Below are 22589 nucleotides of genomic sequence, written 5' to 3'. Positions count from 1 at the left end.
TAATTATACACCCCAACAAGATGTAAAATTTTCTAAAAGGGGGAGTTTATTAGAAGATACGACTTCCAGAACTTGTGAAATACAACTTCCAGTTTGGAAAACAAAGCGGAGCTTCAACAAGGACCACACATTATCAAAAAATACTACAAAATCAGATCTGTAAGAGCATATATATACAAGAATTCAAGTACTACTGTGGCAATGAATTGGATGGAAATGTAAGTTAGAATAGGATTTATCCATGCAATTTTGCAATCATGATATGGCATGCCAGTTTTATAAGCTTCCTGACAATGCTTACACAGAAATTCAGCATTTTGGTCACTTTATCTTTGAAAAAAGAGGGGTGTCACTTACAGAGAATACAAATTTATGAATCCCAATGCAATGTTTTTTGTCTTTACCAACCAACGTCTGACTTCTCATCAGAAAAAATGTCAAACACATACCTCAATGAGCATTTGGGTGATTTCTGTGTTATCCCCAGCCAGCTGTTTTTTCAGTGATTCCACTTCTTCTTTCAACTGCTCATTCTCATCTTCAATACCCTGTGTCAGTGCTTCTCTTTCGTCCGATAACTTTTTGATATTTTCCATGTACGTCTCGACCTGAAATACAAAATTATAATATTTTTATAAATTGCATGCATGGTTATATATAAGAAAAGTTAGTGGCAAAATTCAGATAAAAACTTATTAACCCTAACACTGGACCCTGCTTTTTGGGATCGGAAGTCAAAGAAGATCCGAAAAAGTCACGGAGAAGAAGAATTTTGACTTGGCACCCCGGGATTCAAACCTTTGACCCCTCGCATGCCAAGCACACGATCACGGACCGGTAGCTACATCGGGTTATTGCTGCCCGCCAGCAATTCCGTCCGCATATAACACTTGGGGTGATTAAGCGCCATCGCAGACCCTGGGATTCATGCATGCGCAGATTTTTTCATCGTAAGATTTTGTAAGATTTTGGGGGGTTAGGGTTAGGGTAGGCTCTAATCTGGAAAAATTCATCTTAGTTAACCCTAACACTGGACCCTGCTTTTTGGGATCGGAAGTCAAAGAAGATCCGAAAAAGTCACGGAGAAGAAGAATTTTGACTTGGCACCCCGGGATTCAACCTTTGACCCTCGCATGCCAAGCACACGATCACGGACCGGTAGCTACATCGGGTTATTGCTGCCCGCCAGCAATTCCGTCCGCATATAACACTTGGGGTGATTGCGTCATCGCAGACCCTGGGATTCATGCATGCGCAGATTTTTTCATCGTAAGATTTTGTAAGATTTTGGGGGGTTAGGGTTAGGGTAGGCTCTAATCTGGAAAAATTCATCTTAGTTAACCCTAACACTGGACCCTGCTTTTTGGGATCGGAAGTCAAAGAAGTTCCGAAAAAGTCACGGAGAAGAAGAATTTTTTTCTTGGCCCCCCCGGGATTCGAACCTTTGACCCCTCGCATGCCAAGCACACGATCACGGACCGGTAGCTACATCGGGTTATTGCTGCCCGCCAGCAATTCCGTCCGCATATAACACTTGGGGTGATTGCGTCATCGCAGACCCTGGGATTCATGCATGCGCAGATTTTTTCATCATAAGATTTTGTAAGATTTTTGGGGGTTAGGGTTAAATTAATAAGTGCCCCTTAAGTATCTCATCATCAGCACTGTACCTCTTTAGCCCTAACCCCCAGGGTAAAATAGGAAAAAAGGAAGGAATAAATAAAGAAGAACAAGAAAACTTTTTTCCTCACAGTTTTGAACCTGTGACCCCTCGGGTGCCAGACACGCACATGGCCAAATCCCGATGGGGTCACTCCCCCTGCAGAGGGTGACGCACATGACCATTTACCAAAAGTTTGAAAAAAACCCTTTCGCAGTTTTGATTACAAGGACATTTCATAAAATTTTACCCCCTTTTTTACCCCAGAACAGGGACAAAATGGTACTTTGAATTGAAGTGTCCCTATTTTTACAATTCCAAAGACTCTGTGTACAAAAGTAAACTGGCCCCTTGACATTTCAAAGATAAAGGCTTCAATACACATTCATACATTTTTGTTCCATAACATATTTAAATGGAACAACATAACAGGGTGTCACAGAATCATAAAAGTATGCCTTTGTATCTATCAATGATTGTGTATACCTAATTACCTATAGTACAAATGCTTTGTTAACAAATTCCCTGAATTCCATTGCTATTCCATTTTAGTAACGATCATGCACTCAGTAACTCAACTTCAGTGACCCCACCGGGGGCCATATCTTGTCACAGGGGTCTACCTTGGCTGGCCAAGCTTTCTGTCACTGTCCGGGGCCCAGGGGTCACGATCTACAGGGGTCTGTGGTGCCGCCCTGACAGTACCTCCCCTCACTGCCCCCATGGTGCCGCCCCTGACAGTACCCCCCTTCCCCGTGGTGCCGCCCCTGTCATCAGTAGTCAGTACCCCCCCCACCTCCGTGGTGTCACCCCTGGCAGTACCTCTTTAATCTCCTGAGCCTGATCCTGCTGTAGTTTCTCCATATCTAGCTTGGCAGTCTGTAGGCTGCTCTCCGATCGTCTGTATAGCTGAAAGAGCACACGTAATTTCTCATCTTCCTTGGCCATTACAGGGTTCAGGCCATTTTCTTTTAGCTTTTTGTTGATGTCCTCCATCTTTCTGCCTGCTGAAAAGAGACAAAAAAATTGATTTCTCTGTAATACCATGCAGACATATTTTACACCTGCTGAATAGAGAACAAAAATTGATTTCTTTACCAAGTAGACACATTTTACACTTACAGTTCCCTCAATAGCAGTGCCGTAACCAGGGATGATCGAAAATGGGGATGACAAAAAAGTAAAGTAAAGTGTCATTAAAATGTATATGGAATTTCTGAAATTGACCTGCCAATTTTTTGCCAAAAATTCACAAACCATAGAACACTTTTGAGGAAAAAAAATGTCAAATTTGTATTAACTTTGCCCAAAATTTGGGTCTAAGCCAGGTTTTTTGTGCAAATCATAGGGGGGGGGCAGCTGAAATCAGTGAATTTTTGGTATTTTATAATATCAAAATATATATGTAAATACAATTCTACACAGTGGCGATGCCAGGAAAATTTTCAGGGGGGGCTTTAGGGGGAAGAGTGAATTTCAGGGAGGCAAAATCAACAAATTTTGCTCAAAATTACCACAAAAAGCGGAACTTTTTGTAATTTTTGGTTTTTTTCCTGGGGAGCCACCACTGATTCTATACATGTATAATGGTATATAATGGCTATGTTTAGCTGGAATACAGGCAACATCTAGCGCAGTTCCAACAGGTGCTGTGTATATGTGTTTAATGTGCATTCACATACACACTTAGCCGTCGGTTCGAAGAAATCGTTGCTCCAAAAATGATTGCAAATTACACATTTGTAATCACTTTTCACCACAAAATATGATATGAAAACACAGGTGAGCAATGTATGAATATATGGAGAGGTGAAACAGTTGTCAATATGAATATTTTGCGACATTTAGAATGAAAATAATTAACACTCTAGCCACCCTATGGCACCTTCTACAACTTGAGAACTAGTCCTCAAACGTTCTAAATTTGTAGTTACTACAACTGCATCTAGCGTTACAATTTCAGAGTAGCGGTGCGAACAGAAACAAAATTGAAATCATGAAATTGAACATTGATTTTACAGCCGATTTTTGGCAAAATTTTGTTAAAATGTAAAAAAAAATATATAAAATTTAATTCAACTTCTGCAATTTTGCTTGCGCAAACATGTAGCATAAATCAAATGCACGCAGGAAACATTGCGACAAAACTATTATTTTTGGCCTTATGATCTGATGATTACACCCATCTGATGATAGGGTTCGAAATTCCCAGGACTGCTGTGCAAAAATTACCAGGGGGTATTATTTCCGAACGGCCCGCCAAAAATCGCTTGCCCCTCTCGCCTGCCAAAATTGTTTCCCTCTCTCGGCCTGCTAACCCCCCCCTTGCACATGCCAAATTTTTGGGATCCCAATTTGCAAACCTTATTTGGTCTAGATATATGCCCGCGAGCGCAGCGAGCAGGAAAACTTGCAAATTAAAGCGTTTCCGTACTGTTTTCCGAAGCCTTTTAAAGTGTGTATTTCAGTGGCGGCGCCATCGGGGGTATGGGGGCAAATGCCCCCAGTCAGAACTCTTGCCCCCCAGAAAAAACCCAAAATTACGAAAATTTCCACTTTTTACGGTAATTTTATGCAAACTTTGTTGATTTTGCCCCCCTGAAATTCACTTTGCCCCCTGAAAGCCCCCCCGAAAAAAAATTCCTGACGCCGCCACTGGTGTATTTAAAATCGCCCCATGAATGTGTGCCAAAATTGCTTTCCCCGCTCGCCAAAAATTGCTTGCCCCCTTTCGCTCGCCAAAAATTTCTTGCCCCCTCCTGGCCAGGGCTCATAATTATTGCACAGCCCCTAAATGCACACCTGCTATTATTCTTTGCAGCTTTTACTATTATAAAAGTATAATACACTTACAGCTGCAAGTACACATTAAATAAAAGCTGGGAGGAATAATTAAATACTGCACTGTAGTAGTGTAAAATAATGAGCCCATGTTCAGCTGATGGGTTCACTCATCTGGTAAAATTAAGGTCAGGGTCATGATCTATCGGGGTAAGCAACTGTCCTAAGTGATGGCAAACGTAATGAATCAATGATATGTAATTAAAAATGGACAACAGACTGGCTATTGAGGACTGATGAATTATAGATACATCGTAAGTGAATGCAAAATGAATGAAAATAAATCTTACCGGCTTACAGTTACACGTCTTCGAAGAAATTCGATTTCGAGGCCAAGGAAGCTTATAATTCGCAAGCAACTACCGGGCGCGCTCTCGCTCCCAGTAAATTATAACAACAGTCTTTGTAATCACACTTCACCACCCTATGTATTTGGACAGCAACAATCCACGAGGTTTTAAGTAAACCGTGATATATTAGGTGCTACTTCCGGAATCCCAAACGAAAACAACAACACACATTTCGGCGGCCGTCCATTTTGAATCACACTGGTATATCGACCACTTCATTCAAAGCAGCGTCTGTAACAACGGGCATAGGGCAATCCCCGGCCGAATCACTATGATTAATTGGTATCAATATCACTACGCATAACTTATAAATCATTAATATTTTGCGTGTATTTAACATCTTTTACAATCAAAATAAATGAAATAATGTTGCTTCTGTATGCTGTGTGAAAAAAATAATTCAAAATCAGAAATTCATCTTTATTTTTTATTCCAATGTTAGATCTATTTAACTACAGCGTATGAATGTTTTAATTATTGCGGTTCTTTACAACAACAGGTGTTATGAGTAATTCGATGTTTATATACAATTCAATCAGGCAGAACCAATTTTACCGTTGTATTTAAATATCCTATTGTAATCAGTCATTTAAACATCGATGACCTAAGACAAACATGATTTTGCTTATTATGATTCCTGATAATACTTCTAATTTACTTAGTTTAAAGAGAATAATAATTTAATAAACAGTGGCGAAATTTAGATACCAATTTTATATTTCAGACTCAACTGCCACACCCAACTTGCCACGCCCACCGGCTAATCAAGTCATCGTAAGATCATTTTTAAAATCGATGGTATTTTCATAAGTATAATAATATCAGAACAAAGTTAAAGTCATAATTTACGGGAAATACGAGGTACGATTTTATTATTGATATTGGTTGCGACAATACCCCAGCATTATTACATTTCCCTAAATGGAATCAACAAATTCGTTGTATTTGTCAGGTCAACAAACATCATCGTATTCAGATAGAAAAATAGCCAGTGGGATTTCATTACTTCACCTTGTTATTTCGGCTTAAAATGGAAAGAAAAGTTATTACTAATTATTTAAGGGTTTTGTTAAAGAATAACAACATTAAAATTTGATGGAAATCACAAATTATAGCTTTTATTTATTATGATGATGCACGGTGTAATTTCAGTTCCTCCGCAACACCCCTAAAAATCTTGAACCATAAATACCTCGGTTTGCAGATTCCGCTATAAATATTGTTAAAGGAGTGTTTCGTGATCCTAGCATCCTCTTTTTATGACATTTTTCAGTACATATCCACGAAAAAAGCCTATTCCCAAAATTTCAGTTGATTCCGAATTTGCGTTTGCGAGTTATGCATGATTATGTGTATTACACTGCTCCATAGACAATGCGTTGTAATTTCGTTCTGGTGCACCAGAACGAAATTTTATGTTTTAAATCATATAATTTTAAGTTCTATAATAATAATTATAATATCATATTTTCAGTTCAATTTGGGCAGTTTTAACATAATTCTGGTCACAATCCAGATGCAACAAGCTGAAATTTTATTCAATCATTATTAGTAATATTAATAAAAAATCGATATTCTGTAAATAGCTCCACCGGACCAAAATAAATTGTACACAGTTACCATGACAACCACCAGACCAATAAAGTAATAAAGCTATGCTAATTAGTTGTGATGATAATTTGCAACTAGTAGATCCTTCATTAATTTATTTATTCGATTTAGTACAAATTTATAAGTTAATAATTTATTAATTATAAGTAGACTCACTCACTTTATTACATACAAACGGCGTGTGAAAATATTTCACCGCCAGCCTTTAAAGGAGTATTTCGTGATCCTAGTATCCTCTTTTTATGACATTTTTAGTAAATATCCACGAAAAAAAGCTTATTCCCAAAATTTTAGTTAATTCCGCTTTGCGTTTGCGAGTTATGCATGCTTATGTTTATTACACTGCTCTATAGAAAATGTGTTGTAATTTCGTTCTGGTGTACTAGAAAGTAATTACAATTTGACAATATTTTTGCTTTGAATAACTGCAAAGAAAAACATGTAAATTAATTTTTAAAATATTATCAAAAGCTAGGAAAGCAATAGAATTCTTCGTAGGCCTACTCCTCTTGTTCATCGTGCATACTATACACGTGTATAACCACCGGTTTGCAATAATTTGTGCACAATTATTGATAGATGTTCCACAGCTGGTCTTTGCAATGACCATACTCCCTCTGTTAGCTAGTTCCACAAGCTCCCTGTCAAAGTGTCTTATCTGCTCAAAATCCAATATACCTAATAATAATAATCCCAGGAAAAATTTACTGGTTTTCCTACCAAAACCATACTTGGAATGATGATACTTTGGATTAAACTTCAAAATATATACTATAACCCAGGGGCCACCTCCATTTTTTCCTTAAATCCAAGATGGCGGACAAAATACTACATATCCACTAAAACTACTAAAATCCCTAAAAAAAATCATGTTTACAGTCTTAGAATGTTATGGAACTATTTCATTTTACCTTCAACTTAGATACATGTGCCAAGTATGGTTTTGGTAGGGGAAAGCAGTAGTTTTTCTGGGATGGACCTGCCTAATAGGCTAAGTAGATATTTTACTTGGGATTTCGCGGAAAATAAACTGCAGGATCAAAAATCAGAATTGTTCCAGCCCTCATTGAGTTTTACCGAGATATATTGCATTCGATACCAACATATACTGTACTTTTATTGAGACCAATGTAAACCTTTTAATGACTATTTACTGAATATCTAAACATGATAAACATTATATAGCGTAGTCTACAAAAGTAATGAAAAGTTGGTTTTTAAATTCATACAAACGGTACCGGTAGCGGTAACTGAAATATACCGGTACCGGTAACTGACAATTAGCAGAATTTAGTTACAGCGTACTAATTGTTTTATCAATAACTTTATCAGCATAGCATACCAAGACTAAATTGAAATTCCATCAGCAATAGATAGCATACCAGGTATGTCATCTACACTCCCATCAGCAGTAGATAGCATACCAGGTATGTCATCTACACCCCTATCAGCAGTAGATAGCATACCACGTATGTCATCCATACTCCCATCAGCAGTATATATCATATGTCATCCATACACCCAATCAGCAATAGCATATCGGGTATGTCATCCATACCCCCCATCAGCAGTAGATAGCATACCACGTATGTCATCCATACCCCCATCAGCAGTAGATATCATACCAGGTATGTCATCCATACCCCATCAGCAGTAGATAGCATACCAGGTATGTCATCCATACCCCATCAGCAGTAGATAGTATACCAGGTATGTCATCCATACCCCCATCAGCAGTAGATAGTATACCAAGTATGTCATCCATACACCCAATCAGCAGTAGATAGCATATCGGGTATGTCATCCATACCCCCATCAGCAGTAGATAGCATACCACGTATGTCATCCATACCCCCATCAGCAGTAGATATCATACCAAGTATGTCATCTATACACCCAATCAGCAGTAGATAGCATATCGGGTATGTCATCCATAGCCCCATCAGCAGTAGATAGCATACCACGTATGTCATCCATACCCCCATCAGCAGTAGATATCATACCAAGTATGTCATCCATACACCCAATCAGCAGTAGATAGCATATCGGGTATGTCATCCATACCCCCATCAGCAGTAGATACAGGGTGTCCCAAAAAAAGAGGCCCCTCATTGCGCCCTCTTTTTCTCCTATTTCTGAAAAGTTTCTCAAATATATTTTGGTATGCAAAGAACGCTTGAGTCGTTAGCTTTAATAAACCAAAACAATTATATCAATCGGCTCACAACTTTTGAAGATATGCTCTTTTAAAGAAATGTACCCGTTTTTCACTGTGTCCACGGAGAAGGTTTGGCTACTACAAAGATTGAAAAGGAGTGCACATACCATGCATTAATTTCAAACATTCCTCAATGATAACTTTATAAAATAACTTTATTTATGGAATGGGCTTTACCGGTGGGTTTATGGGCAATGGATTTGTTAATAGTGTCATTAATTTGTGGGTAAAATGGATGCCGAATGGGACTTCTTTTGCTTTACTTGCAATTACTTATTTTTTCTTGGTTATTTATGCCTTTTTGTTTTATTATGCTTCTTACTTTCTTACTTTGTTGTTTCTTGCTTTCTTTTTTTTTTTATTCACAACATAAGTCATTTCTCTTTTTAGGATAAAAGGTAGCCCTAATTAAAGACTGTTTGGTTTGTCTTTGGTTCTTCCGAAGTGAGCTTACTGTGCTGCTCTGCCCTCTACCTGGTTGCCTCCTTGGCGAATACCGGTTTCAGCCCTGGTCCTCATTGCATCAATTGCGTTGCGTACCATCCTTGTGCGCTGGATACTTGCGAATGCATTCAATAATACGTTTGCGAAGATCTTGGATTTTGCCACAAAGGAAAAAAATCAGGTAGTGTGAGGTCTGGTGATCGTGCAGGCCACTTACCAGCATGAGCCATCCCAAACACTCTGTTAGCTATCCGTAGACAGAGTGAAAAACTGGTACTGGTTATTTAATCAACTTTTCAGAAATAGTAGAAAAAGAGGGCGCAATGAGGGGCCTCTTTTTTTTTGGGACACCCTGTAGCATACCACGTATGTCATCCATACCCCCATCAGCAGTAGATATCATACCAAGTATGTCATCCATACACCCAATCAGCAGTAGATAGCATACCGGGTATGTCATCCATAACCCCATCAGCAGTAGATAGCATTACAGGTATGTCATCTACACCCCTATCAGCAGTAGAGAATTATACCAAGTATGTCATTCACATCCCTATTTATATAGCATGTGTCATCCACAGCTGGTCAGCTGAACCTTCATCAGCATAGATAGCATACCACGTATGACATATACACCTTGATCAGCAGTAGACAGTATACTAGGTATGCACCTGCAACCTCATCAGCAGTAGAGAACATACCAAGTATTCAACTACAGTTCTACACCCCATCAGCAGTAGATAGCACACCAGTACGTAACAAAAACTCCATCAATCGCATTTTTAAAACATACCAAGTATGTCATCTACACCCTCATCAGCAGTAGATATCATACCAGGTATGCCATCCACACCCCAACAGCAGTATATAGCATTACCTATATAGACGAATCCAACGAGCCAAGTCATGGTCAGGATTTGGTCGGCCATCTTTGGTTTCCCGCTAGCACCAACCTGGGGTTTTGAGCACCCGATTGTGCAAATAAAAGCCGCCTAACACCTAGAGAAGATGCAAAGACGAGGAGGGTTAATAGAATAATAATATACAATAGAGGTAATCCTGTCGCATCTATTCATACATAGTCCTTTTGTTCATCCATTTGTACATCTATGAATAGATACGACGGGATTACCTGCGGAATTATCTCTATTGTATTATTCTATTAACCTCCTCGACCTTCTCTAGGTGTAAAGCGGCTTTTATTTGCACAACTGTTGAACTGTATTGTGTTGTAAACTTCGTTTGTCTACCTGTGTTTTCACGGAAGGTGTAAAACGGGTGATGGAATGCAGTTTAAAATTTCCGCCAAGGCCGAATCATTTCACATTTTGGATGCATTGTAGCCGACGGGGACCCAACTAAAGGCTGCTAGTCAGGTGTAGGAATGCGTGTATTTGGATTCGTCTATAGTATGTCATCTACACCCCATCAGCAATAGATAGTATGCCAAGTACGACATACACATCTTCATCCGCAGTAGATAGCATACCAAGTATGTCACCCACACCCCATCAGCAGTGGATAGCATAATGTCATCCACACGCTCATCAGAAGTAGATATCATTCCAGGTATGTCATCCACCTCCACATCAGCAGTAGATACCATATATGTCATCTACACTCTCATCAGCAGCAGATATCATGCCAAGTATGGCATCAAGACCTTCATCAGCAGTAGATAGCATACCATGTATTTCATCACCCCCATCAGTAGTAGATGGTATATCAAGTTAAGTATGTCATCCACACCCCATCAGCAGTAGATAGCATATTGAGTATGCCATCTGCACCCAAACAGTATAGTATATAGATAGCATAACAAGTACGTCATCTTCACCCTCATCAGCAGCAGATAGCATAACAAGTATATCATCTATCACCCCCATCAGCAGGATAGGATATATCCAGTATGTCATCCACACCCCATCAGCAGTAGATAGCATATTGAAGTATGCCATCTACACCCAATCAGTACTAGATAGCATACCAAGTATGTCATTCCACACGCTCATCATAAGTAGATATCACAAGGTTTTGAATATTAATAAAATACTGGAACTTGCATTTTTTGCAACTTGCTACGTTGCGTCTGAAACCATCAGACTTCATAAGTAGGCCTAGATATCATTTCAGGTATATCATCCACCCACATATCAGCAGTAGATAGCATACCAAGTATGTTATCCACACCCTCAGCAGCAGCAGATAGCATGCAAAGTATGTTATCTACACCCTCAGCAGCAGCAGATAGCATACCAAGTATGTTATCTACACCCTCAGCAGCAGCAGATAGCATGCAAAGTATGGCATCAAGACCTTTATCAGCAGTAGATAATATAATAGATAACATACCAGGTATGTCATCTACACCATCAGCAGTATAGGGTATACCAAGTATGTCATCCACATCCCATCTTCAGTAGATACCATACCAAGCGGTATGTCATCTACACCCAATTAACAGTAGATAGTATACCAAGTATGTCATCTTTACCCTCATTAGCAGTAGATAGCATACCAAGTATCATGTCATCTACACCCAATTAACAGTAGATAGTATACCAAGTATGTCATCTTTACCCTCATTAGCAGTAGATAGCATACCAAGTATCATGTCATCTACACCCAATTAACAGTAGATAGTATACCAAGTATGTCATCTTTACCCTCATTAGCAGTAGATAGCATACCAAGTATCATGTCATCTACACCCAATTAACAGTAGATAGTATACCAAGTATGTCATCTTTACCCTCATTAGCAGTATGATACCAAGTATGTCATCTAAAGGCCTACACCCTCATATCAGTAGTAGATCACAGACCAAGTATGTCCGATCCGCCCTCGTCAGCAGCTGCAAATCAAGTATGTATCTCTACGCAGTCCGTACAGACCAAGTATTTCATCTACACCCTCATCAGCAGACAGCAGTAGATATCATACGAATTAGGCTATTTACTCTACACCATCCTCAGCAGAATATGTTTTGAAAGGATTTTAAAAGGAATAGTGCAAAAGTCATGCATCAAACAAAATTATCACTTAGCATGTTATTGAAGCATAGTTCATTTGTTAAAACTCACAATTCATTCAAGAGATGGCGCACTGCCGTTTTACAATCTGTAAATTACGGTACATGGCAGGTCCTGGACACATGTATCACCAACAAAAATGTTGAATGTTTATATATTTTTCTTTTCTGATTTTTTTTTCATCATTTGTTTCAATCATCAATTGTTAAATACAAATCCGCTGAAGTTCAACATGGTTGCTTCTTACGAAGCATACATTGACGTTTATCTTTATTCTGGTGGTAATTTTTTTTCTGTTGTTCATTCCGTTATAATATTATACTAGTAAGATACTAGATATTGTACGGTGTATTCGAGTTCTAATTTAATAGCTCCATCCCGCGATGCATGTAAATGCTGTGGCTTAAGGGATGGGGTATGAACGTTTGGACAGTATTTATTGTGGGACATTCAAGCACATCAGACATATCGAATTGCATTTTGAATACGAAGAATGTCCTTCTGATATCAAATAATTTTGATTTTTTGAAATTCGCAATGTAATACACATTTGATGGCAAATGATTAAAAATTGATATTTTTTATATTTAACAGTACTCGAAGTAAACTTTATAAATCTGATGATTTATACTTAAAGTGTATGTAGGTGAGATGAAAAGCCGACGATCAATTGAAAATTTTGACCTTTCGTTTTGAAGATATGGATTTTTTCCCCAAAACACCAACAAAAAATAGGTCTTTTTGGGAAAAAATCCATATCTTCAATATGAAAGGTCAAAATTTTCAATTGATCGTCGGCTTTTCCTCCCAGCTACATACACTTTGCGAATATATCATTAGATTTATAAAATTTACTTCGAGGACTGTTATAGGCCTATATCAAAAATGTGAAAATATCAAATTTTAATAATTTGTCATAAAATTTGTATTATATCGTGAATATCAAAAAATGAAAATTATTTGACATCAGAAAGACATTCTGCGTATTCAGAATGCAATTCGATATGTCTGATGTGCTTTCATGTCCCACAATAAATACTGTCGAAACGCTCAAAACGCTCATTCCAGATCCCTTAAGTCATTGAAACAAATTAGTTTACAGAATAGTTAAAGTATGGTTTTATCATGCGATGGGGGGGGGGGGAAATATCCTGGCTGGCTTCTATCAGGGATGCGAGCGGGTAACATGCATGCAATTGGCAGTGGTGGCGACTGGCCCTGGGATTGCAGGGTGCTATTAAAATTAGAACTCGAATACACGGTAGAATATTTTAGTATCTTACTAATATATAATATTATAATGGAATGAACAACAGATAAAAATGAAGAAAATACCACCAGAATAAAGATAAACGTCAATGTATGTTACGGAAAATATCCAGAAAAAGCAACCATGTTGAACTTCAGCGGATTTGTATTTAACAATAATAATGATTTGACACTGAAATAAATGATGAAAATAAAATTCGGACTATAGAACCTGTTTACCGATTCGGACTAAAGAACACGGTATCCGTTTCGGACTATAGAACCGTTTTGCAATTTCGGACTATAGAACATTTTTTTAATTCGGACTATAGAGCCTATCTCCATATTCGGACAATAGAACCCTGTTTTAAATTCGGACTATAGAGCCTATTTTTATATTCGGACTAAAAACCGTTTTGAAAATTCGGATTAGAGAGCCTCTTTTAATATTCGGGTTACGGAACCTTTTTTAAAATTCGGACTATAGAACCTTCGAAATAAAGAACCGTCGTAATAAAGAACCTCTTTTTAATTCTTTTTCGGACTAGAGAACCCCTTTTAAAATTCAGACTAGCGAATGCTATTAACACATGTTCGGACTAGCGAACCTTCGGACAAAAGAACCTTCGGATTTTAGAAGCGTCGGGTTATAGAGCAGTTCCCGTTTTCTGAAACCTGAAAGTTATTTTTTATCATCCCGGAAGTATTGAAATTTTACTCAATCAAAACAACCAGCACTTTAAGGGCTGGGGTATGAACGTTTGGACAGTATTTATTTTGGGACATTAGAGCACATCAGACATATCGAATTGCATTCTGAATACGAAGAATGTCCTTCTGATATAAAATAATTTTGATTTTTGAAATTCGCAATGTAATACACATTTTATGGCAAATCATTAAAATTGATATTTTGATATTTAACAGTACTTGAAGTAAACTTTATAAATCTGATGATTTATACTTAAAGTGTATGTAGGTGGGATGAAAAGCCGACGATCAATTGAACATTTTGACCTTTTTCGTATTGAAGATATGGATTTTTTCCCAAAACACCAAAAAAATTAGGTCTTTTGGGGAAAAAATCTATATCTTCAATATGAAAGGTCAAAATTTCAATTGACCGTCGGCTTTTCCTCCCTGCTACATACACTTTAAGAATATATCATTAGGTTTATGTAATTTACTTCGAGGACTGTTATATATCAAAAATTCGAAAAATATCAATTTTTATAATTTGTCATAAAATTTGTATTATATTGTGATTTTCAAAAATGAAAATTATTTGATATCAGAAAGACATGCTTCGTATTCAGAATGCAATTCGATAGGTCTGAGGTGCTCTCATGTCCCACAAAAAATACCGTCGAAACGCAATAAACGCTCATTTTAGATCCCTTAACGGTATAAAGTACAAAATGACTCAAGAGAAAAAGAGTCACTGCATTTCCGGTGCTATATTTTGGATAGAGAGTCTGCGTAGAAGCGGTAAACTGTGATCATCCCGGAAGTACTCAATCAAAACAACCAGCACTTTAACGGTACTTTTATAACCGATTGTTTGATTGGCTCTAGTGTTTATTGCTTTAGATATAAACGGGAGTTCCGATTCTCTTGCAATATAAGAAGCAAGGATGTCAAGAAAGAATTATCATTTGAACTTGTGATTTCATTCCGTATACACATTTTCTTACCAATATCGTATTTTGCTGACTTGAATAATGTCAAAAGCAGTGCCAAAATTAAATCGTCGTCGCAGTCGTATAAACTATACTTCTCACCAGCTGGAAAGTATGGAAGTCATATTTGCTGGTAACCAGTACCCTGATTATAGGTCAAGAGAAGCGCTAGCTGATGCTATTGGTTTAACGGAATCCAGAATTCAGGTAAATATAAGTAATAATTATTAATTTGTTAGGATTAATAATTAAAAAACACGCATTACCATATTAAAATAATTTTGTTCAATATGACCTAACATTATTTCTTTCTTTTTCTTATTTCACAGATATGGTTCCAGAATCGACGCGCTCGACATAAACGCGGCCAAAAAGTGAAGAAGAGTGATGGATCCAGACTCCTTCGAAGATCTCCATCGTATGAAGAATTCTCGCCGTCCAGTTCTACGTCATCGTCTCGTCCATCGTCTGTGGAGCCACCTTCGCCTGACACCTGTCCATGGTCAACGTGTTCTGAATCACCGTCTTCGTCTCATCTGAAGATACCGACTGTTCCTTCGCCGCCTTCAAGTCGTTGCAGAGAAGCTTGTTGTTCTCCTCCAACCATCCGCTTGTCTCCTCCGTCATTCAAGTTTGACAACCTGACAACATTTAGTTTTGAAGACAATTTGTGGCCTATTTCTGAACTTTTCTATTGAAACATTAGATTATTTTAATTGTCATTTGATATAAATAAAATATAGATGTATTATGAAGTTGCCTTGTATGAAAAACACAATGTTGAATTTGCTATAAAATGGAATAACATCTACTGGATTATTTAATTGCATTTATTTTTAAGAACATGTAAGCCCAATATTTTTATGTAAAAATGTACTTGGTATTAAAGAAGTTGAATTTGCAGTTACATGGAATAATATCTATTTTTATAATTGTTTGAACAAATATTTAAGAGTTGCTATTGTGTGGAGTAAATATAAAATGGAGTGTTGAACCATTATAGCGGTGCTATCTTCAGTAGATAACGCTGCCATTATTTGCAATAAAAGCATTCACAAATTATAGATCTAATAAGCAAAACACAAGCACCTCGACGAACATCATTTACTCGAAAAGGTATTTTCTTTAATACTTATGACTTAATTTTGATTATGCTTTACAAAACTGATTGAAAATTAATGTTTAACTTAGATCTTTGTACACTTAAAAGTTTCATCTGGCAAAACCTCGCGAAACTATTTGTTTTAATTTTAAAAAACTAGTGTTACATATTTGGATAGAGAATCTGCGTAGAGGTGGTAAACGTTTGATCATCCCGGAAGTATACAACCAGTATTTTAACGGTAAGAAGTGCAAAGTGAATCAAGAGAAAAAGAATCACTGTATTTCCGGTGTTATATTTTGGAGAGAGAGTCTATGTAGAGGCGGTAAACGTGTGATCATCCCGGAAGTACTCAATCAAAACAACCAGCACTTTAACGGTACTTTTATAACTGATTGTTTGAATGGTTCTAGTGTCTATTGTTTTAGATATAAATGGTTGTTCCGATTCTCTCGCAATATAAGAAGCAATGATATCAAGAAAGAATTATCATTTGAACTTATGATTTCATTCCGTATACATATTTTCTTACCAATATCGTATTGAAATAATGTCAAAAGCAGTGCCAAAATCAAATCGTCGTCGCAGTCGTATTAACTATACTTCTCACCAGCTGCAAAGTATGGAAGCCATATTTGCTGGTAACCAGTATCCTGGTTATAGGTCAAGAGAAGAGCTAGCTGATGCTATTGGTTTAACGGAATCCAGAATTCAGGTAAATATAAGTAATCATAATTATTAATTTGTAATGATTAATAATTAAAAATCACGCATTCTTATATTAAAATAATTTTGTTCTATATGACCTAACATTATATTTTTCTTTATCTTATTTTACAGATATGGTTCCAGAATCTACGCGCTCGATATAAACGCGGTCAAAAAGTGAAGAAGAGTGATGGATCCAGATTCCTTCGAAGATCTCCATCGTATGAGGAATTCTCGCCATCCAGTTCTACGTCATCGTCTCGTCCATCGTCTGTGGAGCCACCTTCGCCTGACACCTGTCCATGGTCAACGTGTTCTGAATCACCGTCTTCGTCTCATCTGAAGATACCGACTGTTCCTTCGCCGCCTTCAAGTCGTTGCAGAGAAGCTTGTTGTTCTCCTCCAGCCATCCGCTTGTCTCCTCCGTCATTCAAGTTTGCCAACCTGACAACATTTAGTTTTGAAGACAATTTGTGGCCTATTTCTGAACTTTTCTATTGATACATTGAATTATTTTAATTGTCATTTGATATAAATACCATATAGACCTAGTATATGTATATATAAAGTTGTTTTGTATTAAAACTATAGCGTTGAATTTGCAATAAAATGGAATAACATCTACTGGATTATTTAATTGTATTTGTTTTAAAGAACATGTAGGTCTAATTTGTTTATGTATAAATCTACTTTGTATTAAAGACATGTTGAATTTGCAGTTACATGGAATAATATCTATTTAAATAATAATTGTTTGAACAAATATTAGAGTTGCGATCTTGAGGAGTTTTGAAATATAAAATGGAGCGCTTAGTTATAGCGGTGCTATCTTCAGTAGATAACGTTGTCATTTTTGCAATAAAAGCATTCACAAATTATATATCTGATGAGCAAAACACAAGTACCTCGACGAATTTCATTTATTCAATTATTTGCCGTGTTTTCTTAAACCTGAAAGTTATTTTTAATACTTAAGACTTAATTTCGATTCTGTGTTTTGAAATGGAGCGTTGAACCGTTATACCGCTGCTATCTTCATAGATAACGGTTAATTAATTCGATATGTGCAAAGGATAAATCTATGGGGTAGGGCCCATAAGTGTACTACATATGGGCCCTGGGGCCCTTGTAGTTTTAGCGCTAGCTTTGTCAATCTGTTACCCCTTGTTTTAACATTTGGGGCCCTGGGGCCCATAATATATGACATATGGGGTTCATGTATACTTGTATATATAGAGTACCCCTGGGGCTATCAGTGTACCAACTCAGGCCCCTGAGGCTGCTTCATTTGATGAGAAACGGCATGCTTTGTATTTTTACATTTGGGCCTTTGACCTCTGGGGCCAAGATGGGCAAAGGATAAATCTACGGGGTAGGGCCCATAAGTGTACCACATATGGGCCCTGTGGCCCTTGTAGTTTTAGCGCTAGCCTTGACAGAATGTTGTGTTTGATGGAGGAAGAGAAGAAGGAGAAGAAACCATCGCATGCGGGTATAACCATAGAATGCAGTTTAATTAGCTCGTCTAATGAAACATAATATTATCTCGCGACTGAAATTGCCTTCCGTAGTTAAGTCACGTGATAGTTTCGCGGCCAGGCCTCGGCGCAAGGTTGGCGCTAAGGGCTCATTCTTCGTCAGTTTATCATTCAGAGTGGACGTGACAATCGCGGGGGTCCTTTCGAACGTTCCAATGAGTCAAATAGGACCCAAACTTACGCTAGAGTGAACACAATAATGCGATTGATTTTCTTACACGTAAAAATTCGGCCAATTCAGAGAGAAAATCTTGTTTCTCGTAGAGGGCCTACTATAGACAATTTCTTTTTGTTGGCCGGCCGCTGAGCTACATCTTTTTACTAATTATTGATACTTCATAATGTGTTCCCATGTTGAAAGTTGACAAGCTATTTCTACTTGCTTTAAAGAGAGCACAATTGAATGAATACGATTTATTTGTGCTAGGATTTCATGTAATATAACTATTTTTGTGGGTGTTAATAATACCCTATACCTAACCAAGAACATAAGAAAATATTGTAAAGGCCATAAATATACGCACTCATGCATAGGGAGACAAACATGATAAAGTTAATCTGTCTTTTCTTCATCCTCGATCATTAACCTTTGCAACATTTCACATGCATGCTGTTTGCCTCAATGCCTTCTCGGCAATCTCGGGCCATAGGCCTATAGTAATTTAAATCGTGAAACCGTAGAACGAGGTGTTGGTCAGCATAGATATTAAATAAAATTGAATCCCATCACATCAATTCAAAGCTAAACCCCTTTTTGAAATATTGGTTACCAGCGACTTAAAATGAATTGACTAATAAAGATAGATGAATCATGCGGGTGGCCATTTCTATAACACATCATAAACCGGGACGAAGGAAACTTGTTTCTGTTCTGGTTAAATAGATTAGTGACATTTATTAGTAAAATTCGGTTCAATTTTTTTTTTTTGTTCTGAATTGGAAAAATCTTTCTTGGTATAAAATGGCCATATGAGGAAAGTGTTGTCAATTTCAAATTTTTTAACGCAAGCATCTAGGCACTGGACACGTAATGCTCAAATTGGATAGTTTTCCGTGTTCCATTTTGACGAAAGGATAAATCGTAACAACAAACAAAATAAAAATAATAGTAATAATAATAACTTGAATATTGTCGTGAAAGAAAAAGCCATTTTCATTTTGTGCGTTTGACGCGATTGGCGGCCAATGGTATATAGGTTTTCATAAATGAAAATTCAACTCAAGCAGGGATTTTTTACATTTTGGAAAGTGATTTGCTGTTGTTTCGGCATAAACTAATTTTGATAAGATTTGTGTCATATTATGACTGGTTTAGTAGTTATCATGGGTTGTCACAGTTATACGTATGAATATTTATGAATCACATACTGGTGAGGTTAAATCTTCAAAATTTCTGTTCGGAATTGGAAAATCTCTCTGAGGATATAGGCCTAATGGCCATTTGAGCGAATTTTGTTGTCAATTTCAAACATTTTAACGCAATCATTTTTAATTGTGGAAGCCATGGTCGGCATCAACTAGAATTTGATTTCATCACAGTTTTGGCAGGTTTTAACCTTTAAAAAGGTTGTCTGAAAGTGAAAGTGATATAAATTAATAAAGGAGTTGGAGTGTAGAATATATATGAGGCTCATAATATACATACATGTATATGACATAAAGTATTTAGTGTAGGCTTTAAGTTGCAGACAGAATTTGCTTCCCTTTTCTTCCGTCTTTTAATTATTGCAGGTCGTATGGATTCTACGAGACGCGGGATAGGATGATAGAATAAAGAACGGGAACTTCTATATGGGGAGAATTATATGCTTCGTGCGAGTAAAAATAGCATCAGCAATTTTGGAACCTGAATTCTAACATGTCTATGTATGGGTAGGCAGTGAGGAATAGAGGAAGATCACTTCATAGCTTGATGGAAAGGTCAACACTTTAATATTTGGTATCAGTGGAAAGAGCTTATACAATTCTTTGACAATCTATCCAGGTTAAACAAGTCCGGAAGCATAGTAAGGATACAGTTGGAGGGAATGGAAGAATAATCTTGGTGTCATCAATGGATCATTCAATTAATAAAATTCCATACATTAAGCGCTCCACTGATCCGGAAGCAAGCAATTGAAATTAGCGGGTTTTATCTCGGTAGCAGCTAACCAAATATGTTATTGCATGAATTATTTTGATATATTTGTACAAACAAGGGTCATTCCACATCGGACAACTTGACGTTGGCTAGTTGGACAAATAGCGACAAGCGTTATGGCAGAAATCAAATGGGATTGAAATATTTCTCAAATCAGACGTTAGTGTGTGCAAATATTGATGCCTTGCCTTTTGATGCCTGCCATTTGTGTATTTTTGGATCTGTGTATCCATAAAGGGTGAAGTACTAGTAACCTCTCCCCTTACTTCTTTATCGCATCGTCATTTTAATAATAAGCGTGCAATGTGGCTTCTTTGTGACGGGTCCACGGATGTTTCTTCTGCTTTTATCGAAAAACCCGGTGGTTTTCTTTTTAACTCTAGAGATATGTTTATGTACATTGATTTTATGATGATATTGCTATAATTTTGTTTCAATATTACCTGCTTTATATAGTTTGGGTGTGCTTATCATGTTTTCTGTAGTTTGATGTTATTTTGATATGTAATTTTGTAAGTTAAGGCCTATGCTTTGTAAATCGCTATATCAAGTTTGATGTACTTGTAATTTGTTGTATACTTTTGTATTTAGGGCATGCCTTGTAAAGCGCTTAGCGACTTCTGTTTTAGCGCTTCATAAATGTTTTTTTATTATTATTAATGTATATTATTGACGTGGGTCAGATAAATAAAACAAAAAAGATGAATTATGTTTACCTTTTGGGAAATTTAACAAATTTAAGGCAAATATTTTCGAAGGCTAGATCTCTTCATAATCATTAAGTTAAACAATTTTATAGTATTACAGGTCTTTCTTAATGGTATCTATCAAAGAGGGCTATTATATATAGACTTGGCTATTCACTTAGAGACAGCAATAAAATTCATAGTAACATATTACATATAGTTAATGGCTAAATGTAGTAGAGTGATTATTACACAACAAATGGAAGATAAATAGTTGCTTAGTTGGATCTATCAAATTAAGTCCAGAATTCATGCTTATTATCATGTTATGGTAAATTATGCTCTTATTTCTACCTATCAAACAAAGAACAGAAATCATCACCGCAAGTTGGTAAGACAAAGTTGTGGTTTTATATTGTATCTATTAAATGCAGACAAACTAAAATATTGCATAATGCATATTGCATGGCTGCTTGCCTTTTTTGATCTCGAAATTACTGTTGCATTTATGTTGTGCAATATGTACCATGATGTACTGTGTGCATTGCTTGCTATTTTGCGTGTTTTATAATGTATATTTCACAGTTGATTGCATCTTGATCAATCGTGTCATTTTAGGCTTAGGCCTACGCTGTGCAATATATTGTTTTTTCCCTTTAAACTGGTTTTAATATATTTGCTCGAACTCTTTGTATGTTCTAAATATTGTAAACTGTCCGAATGTTAAATAGGTTCACCTAGTTGTTACACCCAGAGGCAAAAGGAAATTCACCCAAGTGGGCATGAAATATGTATGGGCATTTTTCAAAAGATGGGAAGTCGACAGTGGCATATAGGGCCTACATTTGAATATCACTTGTAGGCCTTGAGGGATTAAAATTCAAATAATTCCAATAATGAAGTAGGCTAATAATCATTGGGTTTGTTTGCTTTGTTTGGCATTGGGTTTTCTCATACGAAAATCTTCCAAAAAGGAAGAATTAGCCAATAAAAAATTATTCAGGTATTCCTTTCTAACAGTATTGCATAAGAATGCTCATGTCGATTGATCCAGTGTCATGTCGTCAACCTAGTTAAAGCCTAAACCTTTTATCACCTAGTAGTATTTATTGCACTAACACGTCAGACTTTTGGTTATTCCAAATATAACGATGGCTAAAGCATTGGTTGAATGAACCGTCAATCATTTTCTTCACCGCAAAACTCGGCGGAGGGGTATATGTCATGTAAATCATATACTGCAAACAGAGGGGGGGGCGGGGGGGGGGGAGTCAGGCAAGTTCCTTGACTTGTCTACGGAACTTGGTTGGCAGTTTTTGGATCATTTTTCTA

The 22589-nt window shown here is 37.0% G+C and overlaps 2 protein-coding genes across 5 annotated transcripts in view; one reads left to right on the top strand and one right to left on the bottom strand.

The window, feature by feature from the left end:
- Positions 1 to 5063, bottom strand: part of LOC140157107 (uncharacterized) — a 262345-nt gene extending 257282 nt beyond the window's left edge. For 2 of the 4 annotated variants that reach the window (XM_072180178.1, XM_072180180.1), the window contains exons 1-3: positions 4792 to 5063; positions 2483 to 2667; positions 450 to 608 (exon numbers count right to left, since the gene is read on the bottom strand). In XM_072180178.1, coding sequence (XP_072036279.1) covers positions 450 to 608; positions 2483 to 2656 — 333 coding nt within the window. In that variant the 5' untranslated portion in view covers positions 2657 to 2667; positions 4792 to 5063. The remainder of the gene's footprint in view (positions 1 to 449; positions 609 to 2482; positions 2668 to 4791) is intronic. The other 2 variants (XM_072180177.1, XM_072180179.1) reach the window with 1 other exon arrangement.
- Positions 5064 to 15044: 9981 nt separating this feature from the next.
- LOC140156349 (uncharacterized) lies at positions 15045 to 16346 on the top strand. The gene is made up of 2 exons (XM_072179319.1): positions 15045 to 15290; positions 15413 to 16346. The coding sequence occupies exons 1-2, from the start codon at positions 15126 to 15128 to the stop codon at positions 15779 to 15781; spliced, it is 534 nt and encodes a 177-aa protein (XP_072035420.1). The 5' UTR covers positions 15045 to 15125; the 3' UTR covers positions 15782 to 16346.
- The last annotated feature ends 6243 nt before the right edge of the window (positions 16347 to 22589 follow it).

This window comes from Amphiura filiformis, chromosome 7 (assembly GCF_039555335.1).
Source record: "Amphiura filiformis chromosome 7, Afil_fr2py, whole genome shotgun sequence".
NCBI classification, from domain to species: Eukaryota; Metazoa; Echinodermata; class Ophiuroidea; order Amphilepidida; family Amphiuridae; genus Amphiura; species Amphiura filiformis.
This window is presented reverse-complemented; position numbering and strand designations above follow the sequence as displayed.